Here is a 20824-nt window from a genome sequence, read left to right as displayed (position 1 = left end):
CCCGTTTAAATAAACAGTCCCACCGCCAACTTAGATTCTAGATATTTATGCTTCAGGATCTCAACCGCATGTCAGATACAGTGTTAACTGCTACTGCTGAAAATAAGTCTTAAAACAGAATTTACGTCAGACAATTTCAAAACTACAATAAAATAAAACAAATAAGTATCAGCCCAACCAGCCTTTGACGCATTAAACCAAAAATGCTTAAATTGTTGGTAAAGGATGTCATGATGGTGACTCCAGCTTTTTTTCAAACAGAGTGCCCACTCACTGCTAGTGCTGGAAAAGTAATTTTATCGAGTGGCAAATAACAAACAGTGGAGAACAACTTTTGAGGGGGGACTTTGGTGTACTAGCCTCTCATTCTGCTGTTTAGATATTGTAACTGCCTCTGAAGCTTGGGGCGCTCTGCCCTGGGCCGCGAGGGGTTGGAGTGGCGTCTTTGAGAAGATGAGTCGCAGAGAGAGAGACTGTTGTCGTGGCGAGACTCTCGCCATGGAGAGCAAGCCCTACGTGGGCTCTGGCTTCACAGGGAAGCCGGCTCCTTCTTGTGGTTTGGTGGGAGGGGCTTAGTGGAGTGATACGAGCAGCAGAGAGAGATGCAGAAGGTTTTGCATTGCATGTTCAGTTGTTACTGACCACAGCTTTAAGAATATTCCACACAAGTCTGTTGAAGAACAGTATTACATCGTACTGCAACCCCAGCTTCAGATTATTCTTCTTACCCGCTCCCAAACATCCCACAGTTGTTTGGGTTAGTATGAAATGAAATTAAATTTATTTGTTTTTTGCTCCAGCAAATGGAATGTCAACAATAGAACCCAAAAGACAGAAATTTATATTTTAAAATCTTTTTTTGGATTCATGATGGCGTCCCCTATGTTTGCACTAACCTGAACAGAATGCTGTTCCCATAGAGAACGTGTTTTCATACAGCTAATCAAATCATTTCTTTTATTATTATTATCGCAACTGTTTTTGTGTAAAGCAGTAACTCCACTGCAGACGGTCACACTGACTGACAACTAGACAGCTAGAAAAAACAAGAGCCACATGCTTTAAATGACTGCCGACTGCTTTTCTACTAAAGTCAACTTTTGATCCGACAACACCACAGGGGCAAAGTGCTCTGCTAACATCAGTTTGCAGGCTAGTCAGCTAATTGGTCAACTGCAACTCTTGAGACAGTTTAAAAACTTACCTGCAAGTGTCATTTTGTCCAGTTAAGATGATGCACTTTTGTTCTTTCATCTGTCTGCTGCTGTGTGCTTTGTCAAATTCATTTTGTGACTCCATACCAATATGATGCTCTCTGGCCAACATTAGGTAAGGTTTGCTATACTATGCTCATTTGAACCATACACAGTGCTATACGTTTTGTGGCTGCTTATCACTCATTACTCATTATTGTGGGTTATAAATGACATTACCCTAACTTATCAGTAGTGAAGATGAAAAACTGTATTGTACAGTGGAATACTACTGTATCTTGTCTTGCTTTTTTGCTGTCTCTGCATGTGCTTTATGTCCTCAAAACTGCTGCTTGTTTTTATGCATCAAGTTGCTGTTGGTCTAATCCAACAGGCAAACTGAAAACAAAACCCATTTTATAAACACCCGTTCTCAGATATTCTGCAATAAATTAGAAATACAAACACCAAAACATGTAAAAATCAAGGGTTTTCTGACCCCTGGTGTGTGTTATCTTTTTTTTTCCTGCCAGCCTGTCCAGGGCTTTGACTACGCTAAGAAGCACATGGGTCGGACTGGTGATGAGGCCATCTCGGTTACCAAGGAGACACTGGTGCTGGGGCTGCCTGTACGAGATGCTCCACTATCACTGTCATTAGATAAGAAGGTCCACCAGGATGGGACCGCCAGCAAGAGGCCTCCATCTGCAGACATACACAAAGGAGGGTAAGACCGTTACTGACCAATTTATTTGCTTGCACGTCTGCTTAAATTGTTTGGATCAGTTTGGTAAAGACATTGACCTGACATTGATATCAGAAAGTCATTGTGACGCATCAGATATGTAAAATATGATTTAAACAATTTGGGCGGTATTGTCTAAGAAACCCTTCACCTTCATTTTTTTGGGTGTGGCACTGGACATATGTCACACAGATAACACACGGATGTTGCTCAGGATGTAGAGCAGGTTGTCCAAATGATCAGATTCGGCAGTTTGTTAGCCGCCTCCTCCAGTCTGCATGGCAAAGTGTCCTTGCGCAAGGTACTAACCCCAAATTGCTCCCAATTACTGTTTGAATGTCAGTTCCATTCTGATGATCAGTTGGCACCTTGTATAGTAGCCTCTGCCATTAGTGTGTGAATGTGTGTGAATGTGACATGTACTGTGAAGTTTTTGGAGTGGTCAGAAGACTAGAAGTCACTCATATAAGAACATAACAGTCCATTTATCATTTATTATTGCTAACTTTACTGCAGAGCCCTGCACATGCAATAACGTCACTAAAAGGGTACCCGGTGTGTTAAAAAGCGATGCCAAGGGGTCTTGGTCTTTACCAAGCAGCATATGTGACAGGTTGGGATTGAGAATGTGTTGTATTAGTCACAATCCTCCAAATCTACGATTAGTTTTGACTCTCGATGCCATTGTTAGACTATTGAGTCTTGATTTGTATAGATCAACAGATCATTGGTTTGACTGCTGTCATTTTATTCTTCTTTAAAAAGATATATGGGATATAGTGTGATAGGTCAGTTAGTGAAAGGACAACTGCACTTGGTGCATTCTTTGTTTACCAACCAAAATTATTAGCTTCTCGTTTTTCAGATCGCCCATGTTTTCTCATTGTGAGAGGAAGCTATGTAACGTCTGGTTGTATATTCCAGGCAAACAGTGACAATATTTTAATACTGGAATGCAATACATAATTTTACCATCCTGCTCTAAAATGACATCCAGTTTACCAGAATCCATGTGAATGCTACATAAGGCCATATGGTCAAATTTAAAGTAATTAAATTAAATAGTTTGAAAAATATTGAATAACAATAACTTAATTAACAGTCAATTGGTAGCAAACTGTTAAATAAGAAAGTAAATGGCTAGGTGGCAGAAGGGTACTTGAGTTTCCTCACCTGCATAAAGGTTCTAATGTTCTTTCAAATCTATTTGTTTAGGATGTCCTGCGATATACGTAGTGGTGCCTGAGGTGGTGTATGGTACCCACGAGAAGCAGCATAGCCTACGAACTGGGCAAGGCAAAATGTAGAATCAATATCTTCACACCCCTAATTACTATGGGTGTCAAACCTAAATATTGTTTTTCATCATTTGATTTAGAAACATTACAGAACACAAATTTGCATATTTAAAGACAGACTCCAGACCCCAAAGTGGCTGGGAGAAAATGTGGGCTTTACTGTTTCTTGTTAGGTGTTACTATGCTTAATAGAACTGTGATAGATGTGTGTTAGAGACTGGGGCGAATAGAAAAGATCCCTTCTATCACACTGCTGACATCATAAGACATAAGTCATTGAACATGTGGATGTTTTGGCAAAGCCTGCTTATTCAAAACATCCCTATAGTCTGTGATTCTGCACAGGTACAGAGTTGAAATAACAAGAAGATCAGACATGACTGTTCCCAGCTGGAAGCCTTGTGGAGGGGAACCACAAAGTTCTAGAGCAGCTGTTTCAGTCAGTGAACAAGCCAGCAACAAAACCCCGAGCTTTTCAGCAGGACCAGACATCCGTGTTTGTTTGTGTATCGCAGTGTTAAGCCAGAGAGAAGCCGGCAGTAAGCAGTGCAGGCTCTGACAGATTGACATGATCTGAAGATAAGTCCAGTGTTAACGAGGAGCTGTTTGGAGACAATAAGAGGAGATTTTAACAGTGCAAAGCCCACTACACCGAAGCTGTGTGCTGTTGCAAGAGCAAAGGAAAGTATTGTATGAAGTATGAAGCATTTTAGCATGGATACTGCCACTGTAGTTTTGAGCTGTTGACAGCTTAACACCTATCTGAGCCATGGTCTGACACATCCACCCTAGTGAGCTGGAAATGTTTCCTTGGAGCAAAAAGAGAGTGCAAAAGTATAATAGGTTATAAATGTAAATGTGCGTCTCTCCTTCACTGATGAACAGAATGTGATCAACATTTGCAACAGGTTTTACTGCAGATTTGACACAGTTTTTAGATAAAAATAGACAGAAATTAATAAATTGTACAAGTACGATCCTGTGGATGATGCACATTACCAGTTTAAAAAATTCAGGCCTCAAACATAAATGCCAATAAGTCAGGTTCGAAAATCCTATAAAAAGGTAGCTCCTTATAACTGTAGATGTTTCCTCACAGTCATCACATTCATAGTTTTATTTCTGCATCAAAGTAATCCAGCTGATAAGTTCATGTTAAGCGAGGTGCATCCTCTGTAACTTTTTCACCAGATGTGCAGTGCAGAATAAAGCTTGAATGATGTTGCAGAGGTTTTGTTTTGACATCATAATGTTAACCTCGGACACCATGACAGATTAAACTGCCAAACTGAAGTTCAACTTCAAAGTGCTTGCAACACGGCCAAAACAGTTTTCAGATTTTTGTAATTAGCCTTCTCATGCTTTTGTGTGAACGCCCCCCTCCCCTTGCATGCACAACTTCAATATGGCCCAGTGATTATGGCACTTTCTTTGTGTTAGTAGCGTTCTCATTTTGTTTCTGTAGACACATTTATCCAGGCCTCCTCCCATACGCAACCTTATATCTTAAATCATGGAATATGGACCAGTGACTTTCTGACTTATTTTCCTTATTAAATTGCCTAACCATTTACAACTTTTTTTAAGAATCAGTTTAGATATATAATATATCTGGTAAGAGGAGTATAAATAGCAGAAAAAAACAATTAACACAGAAAATAAAGCAGTCTAGATGATTTCCAACAACTTCCTCACCCACCCTTCATCCTTCTGGTGTAAATGCAGATTCACCTGTTGCAGTCCGGGTGTTTCTGTGGTTAAATAAGATTTTTGGATGAACGATTCTTTCATCATTTTCAGTAAGGAGAGAAACTGTTTCCTCTAATTAGCAAGAACTACTAGCACAGGACTGTATACACCCTACACACTAATGAATGTCAAGCCTCTGTGCTCACCCACACATTTTTAAATATGTGGATGACATGAAATTCGATGGTTTTTTGCTGCCAAATTCTGGACAGACTTTCAGGGGTAAAAACACTTCAGTTCCATTGGGTAGTATGCAGACAATTAGTAGACATGTAAATGTATGCAAGGAAAGTCAGATGTCCCTCTGATCCAGAATAATGAGTCAGTTGGGAAACAAACATGATAGATACAAGTGCTGGTACTTTACTTCTACTGTAAGAGAACGTCAAAAAAGTAGAGGGCCATAATTGAAACCTTGATTTCAAAGTTGTTGATTGGAGTTGTTTTATGCTGTTCCCACAGGATAATTGTGCAGATTTCGGTCAGATTCGCTGCTCCCTACACTTGCAGAGTTGTTCCTGATTCGAGGCTGATCTGAATATATTATCTGACCAAATGATCCTGTAGTGTGAGGAGTTTACAGACGTAATCTTAATGATACTGACTCAATCTCCCAGACTTCAAATATCAAACACTTTTGATATTTACAATTCAAATTGAAATACTGTAGTCGGGCTTGATTTCACAAAAAAGGTGCCATAATCCAACCTTTCATCTAAACAGATGTCATCACAGCCACTGAGAAACTATAGTGGATTAGACTAGTTTACTGTCAGGGATAATATAAGATTACAAAGATGGATGGTGGATATTGCATAATTTATGGTGCATTTGACTGCTGCTAATCTTTATGTTTTATGTTATTTGTCTCAATTTGGCATTTAATTTAGTGTAGAGTCTTTTTCCATATATTTTATCTATCTTTTTGTACTATTCAGTGTTTTCTGCACTACAACAAAGAGGATTCTTTGTTATTGTCCTCCATTTTCTATGCATGAGCGATGAATATGATTTGTAAACATCTGCTGGAATCACATAGTTTTAAATATATTTGCCAAAATGTGCAAAACAGTCTCATTCCCAATAGACTTCACTAGGATTATGAAGTATAATCTGTTCTGTGCACGAACAAGAAAACATTTAGAACAGAATGAGGAAAACAAATTTTTTTAAACTTTTCCATCTCTAGACATTTCTCTACTACAAGCTTCACCCACCCATCCACCCACACTGAATTGTGACATTTTTCCTTAAGGAAGTTTGGAGTAAATGAGATGCATTATGCTTCTTCTCACAGAAATGCAAATTCAGAAACATGCACACAAGACAGTGCCTTATATTTACACACTACTAAACGAAAATGAATGGAGGTGGGATTAGTTGTGCTTTGCTTGTCAAGGATGATAAACACATGTATATTTATAACCCTGGCTATAGCTATGCCAAGTGTAAAATGCCGGAAGAGCTGGCTTAGTGTGATAATGAGCTTTACCAACCTGTATATATGCACACGTAGGTATATCTTATGGGGAGCCATGTTTCAAAGAAGGTATCATAGGTTAATCTACCACCTGGGTGTACACTAATTAGAAAATGAGGCAGTATCTCATCCTCTTTCAAGTTCAGTATGGAGTGCAATGTGATGAGAGGATGAATTTCACACCAAAACAGCAACAAGGGATGCAATTATTCTGGGATTTTATAATGATAACAAGACTTCTGAAGTGTTTTCTCTCTTCAGATGCACAGGCACAAACAGGCTTGGTGTGCTAAATCAGAAGCTAAAAGGTTGATAAGAAAAGTGCTCATGGCTGGAAATATAGATGACTGGGACAAGCAAACAAAATAAAACCTTGTCTGAAATTGTTGGCTCTGTTTTATTCAAGTGTCCCAGTATGTCATGGCAGTGTGACAGTGAGCCAGCATGCACAAAACCAGGACCCTGAAACTGAAGCACTTAAATGAAATTTAGCCATCATTAATTTCATTATTTATACCTGTGCTTTTCATACTGTGACATGTCAAAATGCCTTTAAGTGCCTTCACGCATATAATTGCAACAATATTTTGCTACAAAATATGATTACACACACAATGCACAGATTATACTATTTGAATTTGAGTTAACAAACTGAAACACATCCTATACTAATACACATGTCCTATAAACCACCATTGCTTTGATGCTATACTTTAACTATATGAAATTTCCAAAAAAGCAGATGCTCCATGATAAAAACTGATTTTGGAAAACCACATTCATTATTATTTAATCACAAACCTATTTATTTAGTCTTGTATTTTTCATAAAACAAGTTAATTTGTCTCAGCTATTTTCTGGGCACAACAGGAGATGTGATCTGAACTTTCTGCGTCAAGATGCTTGTTTGTTGAAAACCTAAAACAAGTGAAACTGTGTTAGAACAGCAATTATCTCAGCTGTGGACTGTTGAGTTGTGTTGAGTTTTCATAGGGAGAGCATTTATTCTGCTCACTGCATCCTCCGTGTAGCTACAGAAAAGAGGCAGGGTGTCGAACATTACTTTCCAGCAGTGTGTTTATTGATTCTGTTGCTCATCTCTTTGGCCTTCCCACACAGATGTACATGGACAACACACTATATTCCTCCCTCCACCCAACCCCTGTCTCTTTGCTTACTGTAATACCACCTGACTTGTACTGTGACTTGGCCAACCATTGACTGCAGCTCAACCAGCATGTGTGTGTGTGTGTGTGTGTGTGTGTGTGTGCGCGCGTGTTAACACAGACAAGGTGTTAGCCTCGCCTGTGGCTCTATAATGTCCGGTCTTGCTGATCTGTGCATCTCACACCACCTGTAGACTGGCCTGTCATGTTAGGTAACTGCTGCGGCTTACATGCCTCAAGGCTATTAGTGTGTGTGTGTGTGTGTGTGTGTGTGTGTGTGTTGTATACGTGGTCACGTGCCTGGTGTGTGTCAGGCTAGAAGATTGCTGTATATGTCTTCATGTATGTTGTTCCATGACTTTTTTGACTCTTCTACAGCCGTGTGTGTAGTGTGTATGCATGTTTGTGTGTGTGTGCGTGTGTAAGTGACATACATGTATATCAAGTTATTTCCATCAAGGCCCCTGGCTGTTGAACAACCTGCCCAACAAAATCAGGATTGTTGCTGCTCTATTTGTCCTTTACATTTGTCCTGGATTTCCCAACATTTTCTAAGCTTGAATATAGCATGGTTTTTGATGAGATTAATTCTGTTAATAAAAATGCAAAGAAATGTCGGATTGCAAACCATCTCACAATGACTTCAACCCAAAATAATTATCTTTACAAAAGATGAAAAATAGCTACACTGTACAGTACAATGCAGTAGTACAGGAGTTGATTTGCCCCTTTAGCAGTCAATGTTAGCATTTATGAGCCACAATCAAATCACTGTTTAGGCTCGTTCTGTTCTGGGTGGATCGGATGGACTACTGAATAGGCCTACCGGTACAGGCCCAGGACCTGGTCCAGAACCTCTGCATGAAGTGACTGTTACCATGTCTTGGGAAAGTCAATCAAATGACCACAAACAAATGCACACAAAATGGCACGAAACAACCAGAAAGAGACGCAAAAAGGAGCAAGAAGATGTAGACCCACAACAGCGTTGTACGGGGTCATGTATGGAGTCATTTTTAGTCTTTGAGTGTGGGTGCCTTGCTCCTGTGTATGTGGGGTGGGTGTTCTTTTTTTTACATAATCCGTCCATGGCTGTAGGCTACTTGGAGGTACAAATAACATTTTGATATTAATTTAAATTAACATAGTTGTTTGTGTGGCATTCACAAATTGCACTGAATAAACTGAATAACTATTAAAAATGTCCAGTTTCTTATTGTCAAGAAATTTAAATGTTTTAAAATGCTTTAAATCTGAGTCAAAACAGGTTTTTACACATTTTACAAATGGCTGGCTTTGCATGGATGTAGCTAAGAAGCTAACAAATGAGCAAACAAGCTTGCCAACTTTTTTATCATAGTAAATGTCAATAACTTTAGAGTACTGTAGATGTCTTTGACAGAGGGTTGGCCATTGTCAGCAGTAAGCATTTAGGAACTTTGATGTCGTGGTACTACTGCACGAATGCTAATAGCATCGAAAGCATCAGAGCTCCGTGGTCATTTCCCGACAGGATATGACAGACAGCCGAGCCCCACCACACACAATCTCCATCACTAGAACATTTGTCCAGTTATTGTAAAGACCAAGCTCAGAATTACAAAGAAAATATGAGAAAAGTAAAGAAGAACTGAGAAGCGTGAAGAAAAGAGACACCAACCAAAAAGAAGAAACGCAAACAAAAAGGCAGGCACACAGTCACGCTGAAGCTGTGATTTTACAATCAAATCCCATTGCTTTGCATTTCACATTGTTGCTCTTAAGAAGCTCTTAATAATTTTGGGTTGCATTTATTGTTGGATGATTTTCCAGCCAACATTTTTTGCCGTTTTAGAATCTATTTTTAATGCTCCATTAATGGTATGTTTTTAAACTTATATTAAAAGTTGATAGTGTGTTGCCAGTATTAGCCAAGAGATGATGCCCTGTTTGTGTACACATTGAGACTCCCCTTTCCTTTCTCCCGTGCCTCTCTCTGTTGCCATGGATACTACAGGCGGTTGCCAAGCGAGGAGGACGGCTCCATGTCGAGTAACGGCTCTGGGAAGCTGAACACTAGCAAGAGCTCCTCGGCCCGAAGGACGGCGACCGGCAGCAGCAGCAGCAAGAACGGCAAGGAGGAGCTACACAAGAGGAGCACCAACGGTGAGAAGGGGGAGGAGGAGGAGGAGGAGGGAGGGGTGGTAAAGAGAGAGAGAAAATAAGGTACAGAGAATGGATGAGGGAGGAAATACAAAGAATTAAGTGAAGAAGAAATACTTAATGTTATAGGCCTACAGACACACACTGATGGATAGATAGTCTTTCTTTATGTTTGTGCCCATCACAAAGTCTGTCATTGGTTAAAAAAAATAAGAAAATGAAACACACATACACTAACCTTACTCATGAACACAAGTGCACCCCCCACACACACTTCTTGTACTATGATATTTTACCCAAAGCATAATTAATATGATATCGTGAAGTGCAGATGAGCACAAAGAGGGAACTCACTCATAAAAACAGTGACTCAGCCAGCTGAACATGACAGTGATGACCAGTGTTGGGCAAGTTACTCAGAAATTGTAATATATTACTAGTTACTTATTACTCCTTAAAAAAGTAATATTATTACTTTACTTATTACTGGGTGATAAAAGTAACTAGTTATGTTACTCATTACGTTACGGGGGGCAGGGGTTTATTAACTAACTTTGGACAGGTTTGTGCAGCGGTGTTCAGGAGAGAGAGAAAGAGGGAGCGAGCGAGGAGGTGCTGCACGAATTATGCTCCTCAATCAAATATGATTTTAAATATGCCTAATAAAAATGCCGGTCCGTGTTGATAATTATCCAAATTATTGTCTAATTATGGGAAACACTGCTTTCACTACCACCCTTCACCCACAAACAAAGCAACCTCTACCGACTTTTTAACTAATATCATATTCATACCAGCAACAAGGAGTGTGTTTTTTTATAAAGCATATAGCCGCGGCCTAACGTTTCTTAACACCACCGGCTGAAATAAAAAATTAAGCAAGTACTTCCCGACTTTTGAACTAATGTTTTTCTGCACATGTAGCCTGTTTATAAGAGCAGTCTTCAGTAGTTACAAAACGTTACGTTAACGCCACTCTCTCCCGACGAGTCCAAGCATCAGTGCTTTCTTTCTGTAAGTTTCACGTTGCTGTGCTGCTTCAGCAGATGCTTCAATAAATCAGATGTAGAAATGTTCACGGTTGAAAGCTTTTTGCTGCTCGCACAGAGTTCACACTAGACGACAATGTTCTTTGCATCTTAGACTGTGACACAATAATGGCAGTAGCTACTTACAGCTGTGGAAAGAACGCCTCTCGCCCTCGTTCTCCACTCTTCCTTTAGTTTTGGCTCTCAGCGGACATGAACAACAAAGTCCTGTGCCACTGAGCTGCCGCACAGTCGTGGATTCACGTCAAGGATGGTGCGTTCAGGAACGCGCACCGCAGCATTAACACGCATTAGTAACTGTGATAATATTACTGTTATTAGTAATTAGTTACACTACTAGTTACTGGGAAAAGTAATATTATTACATTACTGCACTGGTGAGGACACATTTACTCAAATCACATACACTCACATATCTTTTTACTCCTCAAACACACACACACACACACACACACTCATACCCACAAACAGCAGTTATAGGTCTTAACTGAATCAAAAGATGCATTTCATGTGTTTGTATTTCAGTTTTTAGGTGTTTTCAGTTGGCTTGCCTCATTCCAGGATGCAAAGCTAAAAGTGTCTTATAGAGACAAAAGCCAACGGCTGGCAGTGTGTGTGCCTTAAGCAGTGCGTCAAGTTACTTTGGAGTAGAATCACAGAGGAAAGACAGGAAAGTGGGTGGCAATAGTTGTGACAGCATACTGTCAAGTTAGGTGTTATTCAAATCCATACAACCCACAGCATTTGGTTTGTGCATTAGAAGAATGACTCATCGTTGAACCCATGACACTCAGAGGAATCCTTATCCAGAGAGAAAAGACACTGATACCCTGGGTAGCTATTAAAAACAAATTAGCACTGTAATTTCAAGTAAAGTAAAATTACTTTTTTACCCTGGTGATCCATCCCAATCAACTTAAACACTGAAACATAGCAGATATGTTACTTACATACAAAAAAACCCAAAACAAAACACCACCAGGTTTTGACAGAACTACAATCAAAATGATGGTTAGTCACAGTCAGGATACCACTTTTAATGTAAGGCACCCTTATAAAGGGGTTATAAGTTGTAACTAGCTTTTTTATTGTTTTATCAATCATTTTCTGATGCTTATTACTAACTTATTGATAAAAGCAAAACGTGGGTTGCCAGGTAATATGATTTCGATGGTGTTTATCTACCTTGAGACACTTGCTTTGTCTTTTAGCACACCCATTTCAGACTCAACGTTAGCAAGTCATTAATAGGTCAGTATTTACCATGACTAATGTCATTAGTTATAACTTATCAACCTCACAACCCTATAAAGACCCTTGTCTTCTTTAAAACTGGGACCACACAGCCAGAAACATGATCAAAATGTTACTTAAGATAAACTCCATTAATTTTGTACAAACCAGAGAACATTAAATCAGAATTCTGTGTTGCCTGGTTTTTGATTTGATGTAGGTTCAAAAATGTAGTCTTGTTCCAGATGTCCGAATCACCATGAACATCTTTGATTTGTTCATTTAATACAACTAGGTCACGTATTGTGCTCATTGACCCCTGTTAGGGAAACAATATACCAATCAGAGCTGTGTAGAATGACACCTTACTACATAGCTAGCTAGCTAACTGGTTACATCCATGAAAAACTTCAAAATAACACACACAAAAGTGGCACAAAGCTCTATGTAGCTGTACAGGTTGTTGTAAGACGACTTACAGAAATAACAACTAAATCGACATACTGTAGCCTGCTTATTAAACTTTTGTGCAAAAAGTGAACTGCTTCCAGCTAACAACCCCATAGCTTCTGTGTTGACTGAGAATATCGCTGGTGGGACAGATACATGACTCGCTACTGATTTGTTAGGGCGAAACAAAACAAATCCTCCCTTCCTCGCAATAAGAAATCAGCTAACATGAACACAGTGTCAGCCCGAATTAATTAAGCTAAACTAAATTGCAATTTACTCTGATTAGCATCCTATCAAACATACAGAATGCTTCCACTGTGGTGAATGATGGTTGAAAGAGTTAGCCTGCTGAAAATCTTGACTTTGCTGACCTCTGGTTGTAGCAGTGATGTGATTTGTGTACTCCATGGTGTGTCAGCTGTAGGGTGTGGTAGGAGAGTGTTTCTCTGACCATTTCAGACCTATCAGTAACGCTCGGTGTAGTCAGATATGTGTTAACTCACTGTTTGAAGCAGTTCTTGGTGATGCTTTTCTTAAAAGTTACATCATTTGCACTTGTTAGCTACTGTATGGTAACTTATGTTCTCAGTGTTTTCTTATTTCTGTATCTACATGTTTAATGCACATCACTTAGGTTCCTAAATTAACATTTTTCTTAAAACAAAAAGAAATGATTAAGGTTGCATGCACCACCAGCAAATTGATAACTCCACATTTTGCGTACATGGGCTCTTGACTAGGATTTGAAATTAAATTAAATGTATTTGCTCAGTTTGTTGCTGCAAAACAAACATTTGTAATAATGGTCTTTTTGAAATGTCACAGAGGTTCGATTAAGTTGATTAATCATAAGTAATTGCTTTTGCTTGGAGAATTATCTTATCTGCACAGCTCAGTTTCCAGTGTCTGTTGAATATATTTTATAATCCCATTTATACTTTGATAAAGATTCCTAGACAGACACATATTACACATGCTTTTATCTACAGTACCTGTTATCAGTGGTGGCAGTAAATGTACTGCACCTTCAATATGACTTGTTCAACAGATTAACAAGCAGATCTTTTTCCAGCTCTGCACATTCCGAATTGGTTGCATAAACAATGCTCTGATCACTGATAACGCTGCAACGTTGCGTCTGTTCAGTGACATTCTAGGACGCTGTGATTTTCAATTTCTTTTGCATCAGCCAACCAATGTTCACAGTAATTTCTGTGATTTATAGTGTTTATGCAAGCGAATGATTGAATACCCGGAGGAGAGAAGGAGAGGAGAAGAGGATGACTAACTATTTCATTTTCTCACTACTGTTCAGAGAACTGGGGATGGACAGGAGTAGATCTTTAGAAAAAAAGAGAGAGACGAAAGAAAAACTGACTGGAGAACACTGGAAATCTGTTCAAGAAATTAAAGATTAATTAAATGGTAAATCCACAAAACTAGAAGCATAGATGTACAATTCAGAGGAACAGAAGATCATATACACAATCAGAAGAAGGCGTAGGGGAAACAATTGCTAAAGGTTCATTTTGTAACAACTAATCAAAAGTACACACAGCTTATTGCTTTAAGGAGGAGAATTTTACTGAATGCTTGTCTGTTGGGAAAATGTGTTGGGTGTGTGCAGAGATTATTATCTTAGCACTTTAACCTTGACCTAGTATATGCAGCAAGCACTCAAACCAGGCATGAGAAAGGAGACTGTGTTATGAGAAGAATCGATCTGATGCACGGGGTATGGGCGCGTGACAGATTTCCTGTTAGAGAGACAACTCAAAGACTGCACATTTTATTTATTAACTTGTATTCACAGTTACGCTGAATTCATTTCTAGAACCTAAAGTAGACAAAGGACAATGAAATATACTATAGATAAAAAGAAGAAAAACACAGAAATAATATACGGAGTAAATGTAACTTCCAGCACCTCTAAAGCTTAGTAATTAACATGTCGTAAGTTGTTGTTTTATGGAAAGTTGTTAATGCAATATTTTTTCTTGGTGACCAGCCAACAGACAAAAATAAGTGTCCACAATGACATTTTATTTGGATTTTAAAATACATCATCATCTGTTATTTAAGGAGAGCAGTGGAGCAAAAAGTTCACCAATGTTACCAATGGTAACAGACATCATGTTCTTTAACCCCAGTATGGGAATAGGTTAAAATTAAATCAGATGTGTGTGTGAGGGCAGTAAAGGATGTTATCTGCGCTTCCACTGTGCTATCAGATCAACTTAATGATGTTTCAGCTTTATGTTTCATTTCTTTGTATTAACAGCCCTTTGGTGGTGATAACAGTGGCTGTTAGGAGAAAACACATTTAACTGTTTGATGATCAATGTAGTGATGATCATGAGCATTGATGATGGCAAACAATGAGAACAGACAACAGTTACATCTCGTTAGTCAGTCACAGATGGTGCAGGAAAATTAGCATATAAGATGAGTTTGGACACTGTTGGTGTATTTAAGAATGTCACTGATTTAATGTGGGGTGAGTCTCTTCATCAGACAGATTAGTCTCTATTACTCACCTTCTTTAAGATGAAGTACACAAGCCGGAAACAAGTCAATTCAATGTAGAGATAGTGTTAACAGTTGAATCAAAGTGTGTAACGGGAAGAAGGAGGATGACATACGACACAGGTCCTGGTAGAGATCAAATTGACCCTCAAATTGATCCTCATCATTCGTTTGCCTTTTTCCTGCACATTGAAATGGCTAATGACACCAGCCCTTCTCTAATCTGCAAGGTACAAATGCAAATATTTTTATGCCATGTACATAGTTACCTAACAAACCTTTTTTTTTTTTTTAAATACAGCCTGATTTTGCCATCCCTATAGCCACTCCCCTAGTGTGGCTAAAACACTCTCTGTACATGTAGTTATTATAACTGAGGATCAGGAACAAGACCATACCTCTCTCTCTCACTAATCCAACCACCCGGGCTTCACTCATTTCATCAACCTGTGCCTCTCTAATCCAATCACCTGTACATACGTATATAAGCCTATCTAAGCCCTTTCTCTCCCATTTCTCAGTTCTCACATCCCTCCCCCCAAATCCTGTTTCCCGTTTCTCTTCTCTGTCAACGGGCAGCACGGTGGCCTCACAGCAAGAAGGCCCTGGGTTTAGACCTCATTCAGCCCAGGCCTTTCTGTGTGGAGTTTGCATGTTCTCCCCGTGTTTGCGTGGGTTTCCCCTGGGCACTCCTGTTTCCTTCCACCATCAACAACAAAATTCATAATTCCGAAGCAATAAAAAATCAGAGCACAGTACTTATTAGCAAGGAGACTGTCAATTGAGTCCCAGTGTACAGACAACACACACAAAAAAATTGCCCTCACTAAGTTGTTGCAGAATTATTATGTATTATATTTTGTAGCAACCAAATAAAACTACATGATCATGTGTCCTCCATTCCAAGTCCAGTCATCTCAAGAAAATACTTTAGATGTTTGATGAAAACAACTGGCCAATGTTCGGCATCTGATGTTATTATGCGTGCACCTTATTTACGTGTAGTGTCGCGGTTTCCAATCTTGTGCAAGAACTGCAACAAATAGAGCAGACTGAACTGCTGCCAGGACGAATGGTGACAGTGTGGGTTTGGAGCTGAGTTAATGGCAGACTGTTGTAGCCATACAACGAAGCAGTCTGCCATATGATGTCAGTCAGGCAGTGAGTCACAGTGGGCCCAGTACAACACAACACTTTCCATCTGCCGCTCTCATGTATGCACACATACATGCAGGAGCCTCATATACTGGAAGAGGCGGACGACACATCATACAGCTGATGTTTTCTCTGAGAGGCGAGTAAAAGAAAACAGCACAGAGCAGTGTTTTTTGAAATCCTGTGCCATGGGACCTAAACTGTGAACAGTGGTGAATTGCTCTAATCTAAATTTGTAGAGTTGCCATGACAACAATTGAATCTTACCATAGAGACATATTAGACAAATGTCATTATTATGGAGTGTGTGAAAGCATAGCAAGGTCACTGTAAGCTTGGGAACCATGAGACAAAACAGCAGGATGAAAAGCCGACTTTTAGAATTGTGTGTGAGGACCGTACAGATACATTTCTCTCAAATACACAGCTACTGTACATACATATTTTCTCTGCATTCCCATTAGGTAGTATGTATTTGGGTTGTTATGTTTTCTACACATTTATCATTTACTAGGGCCTTGTAGCTTTTTCATTTTTTACTGCTGGTCCCGATTCAATGTCTGAGTTACGCGAAATTTATTCAATACTACTTTTTTCTTGTCATAGAAAAGGAGACAAGAAAAACTGCAGCAGGAGAAGCAGTCACACTCTCACTCTTTACCATGCCTCATTAAGGGAAAGGTTTGACCTCTTTTGGAAAAAAGCTCATTTGGTTTCTTGCTGAGAGTTAGATGTGAGGATCAGGACAGCTAGCCTGGCTCTGCGCATAAACCACAGCCTGTTTTTCTTACACTTGGGTTAAACAAACAAGATAAAATGTTTCCATTTTATATGCAAAGCTAAGGTAATCAGCTTCTGACTCTAGCTTCTAATATATGTATCATACAGACATAAGCGTGGCATCAATCTTCTCATCTAACTCTCATTTTTCCCTGTCTATCCCTACTGCAGAATGAACAAGACGTGACATTAACATTAAATGTACTCAAACTGGAAAGACACTATGGCCAAAAAGGAAGGTCAAGTTAAATCAATTTGCAGTCAGAAACTGCCTGACTGGCTAAAAATGTGCAAGCCCCCCCCCAATTTGACAATTACAATCAGCGGATTGAACATAATTGCTGTTTGAATAATGTGGGGATTAGTAGAATTTGTGCAAATCCCTGCACTTGCAACATCACAGCTTCCTGGAAGGACTGGTTCTGTCTGAGTCTCGCTAACCCATTTGTCTTCCTCCTCTTCCCAGACCCGTACGAAGACCACTCAGGCTCTCTCCGTCTCATCACCATCAAACCTATGACGGCCCAGCCAACTTATTCCTACCCCTCCTCCTCATCCCACAGCCAAGACTCTGTGGTCCTCAACGGCGAAGTGAGTCTGCACACGCACACACATATACATGATGTACACATGACCTCAAGGCTTAATCGCACTCTGCTGTAAGATGAATCTGCAGTGTTGACAGCACATGGCAGAGCAAAAAGTAGAACGTCATCATCATCAGTCACACAGAAACATACTGTGCAGCAACATTTGGTAGCTGTGTACGAGGGTGTGGCAGAGATTCAGGTTTGTGTTTGGAAATGTCAATGCTTTATGTTACATTATTCAGTTTCAGGCGTCTGTTATCCTGCCCTGCCTCTACTGTAGTATAATCATAACATCTCCTCTGGGACATGCTGCACTGATGCTGAATTTAGCTGTTGTTGCTACAAACACTATGCCTCCTCTCCTCCTCTAAACTCTCACCCGTCTTAACACTTTTCCTCCCTCTCAGCCTGTCACCTCTCACTGTTTTCCTCCCTTTCCTTCCAATTCCATGTCAACCTCTGTGCACCTCTCTGCAGCTAAGACAGCGATACGCAGGCTAATGATAAATTATCTCTCAATCTCTTAACATAAGACCAGGAAATCTCCTCTGGGGCTCTCTGGTTTTCTAGTTCATCTGCAATTGATTGGTGTCCATTAGCAGAAAATATCATGTTTACCCTAAACATGATACACATTCTCCGATTATCGAGCTGTAGGGAATGTTTGTTCAAACGTATCTCAGCACTAGAAAGAAGGGACAAAAAAAAAAAAAAATATGAAACAGTTCATCATAAAGCATGAAAACAACGCTGAATTGAAGCCAGGAAAATATGATTACTTGAATTCAATACCTGAATGGATTGTTTGCAGGCAAACCATGTTGGTTTGAAGCAGAAGTCGGACATCGAGCACTACAGGAACAAACTGCGGCAGAAGGCCCGGAGGAAAGGCTACGGAGAGTTCTCTCTGTCTGAGACCGGCAGCCATGGTTATAGTCACCGTGATACCAGGCACAGTCGGCACGACAGCGCGGTCAAGGAGCCAATGACCGCTGAGGAGAAGAGGGCCTCCTTCGCTGGTTGTCATAAGAGGTATGGAGTCGGGGTTCCAGAGATACTGGAAAAAATAGTATAATTTGGTCATTGAAAATATAAGAATCTCCATTAAATCATAAGCATCATTGGCCTTTACTGCAGGTGGTTAAAGAAGTCAAAAGAATTAACTCAAATTATATTCAAATGTTGGCTGGGGCAAAATCTCAGTTAAAATGTTTTGATGCTCCCAAAATTAGAGGATTAGACTTCAGCATTAAAAGTGAGTCCTGTTTCATTATTGAAGCGAATGTTTTGTTCCATTTCATTTCATAATTATTTAAGCAGTAAACTATTATTAATTATACTAAGTGCTTTACTGACTGACGTTAGGCAGACTTAATCTTACTGTTATGAAAATGTGATTTTGTTGTTGGATCAGTAATAATTAATGCTAAATAAATGGTATTTTTCCACCAAGAATGATAGATCTACTGTAGATGTGTAGCTGTAGCGCATAGTTGCTAAGCAACACATAAGGAGTGAGTGAGTAGTGAGGGGTGATTTTTGGCCAGCGCATATTTCACAGTTCATGCGGATAAGTGTCTGTTTTGCTTTTCTTTGTCTCGAACTGATTTAACACATTCAACCTCTACACAGTTCATGTCCATTTCAACCAGAATTTTTATTTTTATTGTTTTTTTCCAATAAACTTTGTTGCAAATAATCAATAATCAATAATGAAGCTGGAATCAGGATCATAAAATGAAATAAAAATAAGTGAATGAAAACATTAAATGGCCCAGGTGTTATACAGTATGTTTTAACAGCCAGCAATAATCAGCTCAGAAAAGTTTGACTTCACTATTTAAAACACTATGCTTTTTATTTAAAAAAAGTAAACTGAATCCCACCATGTGAAGCTAGCTGAAGTACGTGTGTTACATGTAAACACTCCTCACTCTCTGAAACCTGATAAAACTTTCTCCAGAAGTAGCTACAGTATGACACCTTGCTGTAGTTACAGTGTTAAGTGTGTTTTTTCACACACCTACCATCAGGTACTCGCACCCACGGGAGCCCACCTATTGGAGCCGGCAGTCTCTGAGTAGCCCGAGCCCAGTAGAGACGGAGATGGACCTGCTGGTGCTCAGAGAAAGATCCAGGAGGGGCATCCGAAACAACGGCTACGACGTGAGTACCTGGACAAGTCAGGTACTTTCAAATTAAAGCCGAGTAAACGTTCTTTGTTCTTTTATAACTGTGAGGTAGAAGATCACATCCGATGCAGGAAGAGGACAGTGAAACAATGTTGCTTTTAACATGAGTTTTAAAAATGTTAGTGATTTGAAGCCTCTATAACTCTTAAGTTTTAACCAGGACCAAGGGTGTGTAAGTAGAGAATGTGAGAGCTTTACTTTAGGAGATATTCAGAGAAGTACCCAGCGACAAAGACCATGCGAAGCTTTGAAGGATTCTGAAGTTGGATCCTGTAACCAACTGTAATTTAGCAGCTCAGGTTCAGCCTCTGACCAGGTGAGTCATACAGAGAGATGATGAAACGCTGGATGGATCCTCCTTCTTCCAAATAGGTCACATGATGGTTGTGGCAAAGTACAGCTCTGGCACTTTCTCAAACTAATAAATTAATCTTTTGAGAGCATTTATAACTTTAATCCTTCCTTTCCATCCTACGCTCTCACCCTGATGCTCCGAGCTCATACCTAGAGGATTAACAAATCACCTGCGGATGAACTTTATAAACCTGCACTAAACAGAAAGATAAAGACAGAGGAAGTATGACAGAAAGGGAGGAAATGACCAGAAGATTAGAGCAGTGATTTCTTCATTTTAACGAGAGCGTACGATGGAGAAAGGAAGAAAGACTGTGAGAGAAGGAGATAAAATGGGGACAGATAGTAGCAAGTGTGAGTGAAATCTCTTTCTGCTGCTTCTCTGCTGCACCACAGTAACAGCAGCGACTGTGCTACCTAGCTGAATGTCAATGACTCTGAATATGATTATAGCCTATTCATGGATTCAGATGGGAGACTCGATAGCAGTTAATAGCCTTGGATGCACCAAACTGTTTGAAACGGCACAAAGAGAACACAGTGTGCAGGGTTTTTCCTGGCTCAGGATGGGCCTTTGGGGGGGTGACTTCGCGCGACAATAAGCTTGATCGCTACGCGTACAGTAAAGTCAATGAGTTACCTTATGACTGAAATCTATGTATTTTCTTGTTATTTCCATTTGATAAACAAAATATATCCACAATCTGGAGGAGTAAAGG

General features: G+C 39.7%; 1 protein-coding gene across 1 annotated transcript in view; it reads left to right on the top strand.

Moving 5' to 3' along the window:
* Positions 1–453: 453 nt before the first annotated feature.
* Positions 454–20824, top strand: part of LOC123966833 (UPF0606 protein KIAA1549L-like) — a 32350-nt gene continuing 11979 nt past the window's right edge. Inside the window, exons 1-6 of the mRNA XM_046042941.1 lie at positions 454–561; positions 1727–1920; positions 9628–9776; positions 17436–17560; positions 18371–18591; positions 19593–19725. Coding sequence (XP_045898897.1) covers positions 454–561; positions 1727–1920; positions 9628–9776; positions 17436–17560; positions 18371–18591; positions 19593–19725 — 930 coding nt within the window. The remainder of the gene's footprint in view (positions 562–1726; positions 1921–9627; positions 9777–17435; positions 17561–18370; positions 18592–19592; positions 19726–20824) is intronic.

Source organism: Micropterus dolomieu, unplaced genomic scaffold (assembly GCF_021292245.1).
Source record: "Micropterus dolomieu isolate WLL.071019.BEF.003 ecotype Adirondacks unplaced genomic scaffold, ASM2129224v1 contig_14369, whole genome shotgun sequence".
Lineage (NCBI taxonomy): Eukaryota > Metazoa > Chordata > Actinopteri > Centrarchiformes > Centrarchidae > Micropterus > Micropterus dolomieu.
Note: the sequence above shows the minus strand (reverse complement) of the source record. Positions and strands in the feature narration are given on the sequence as shown.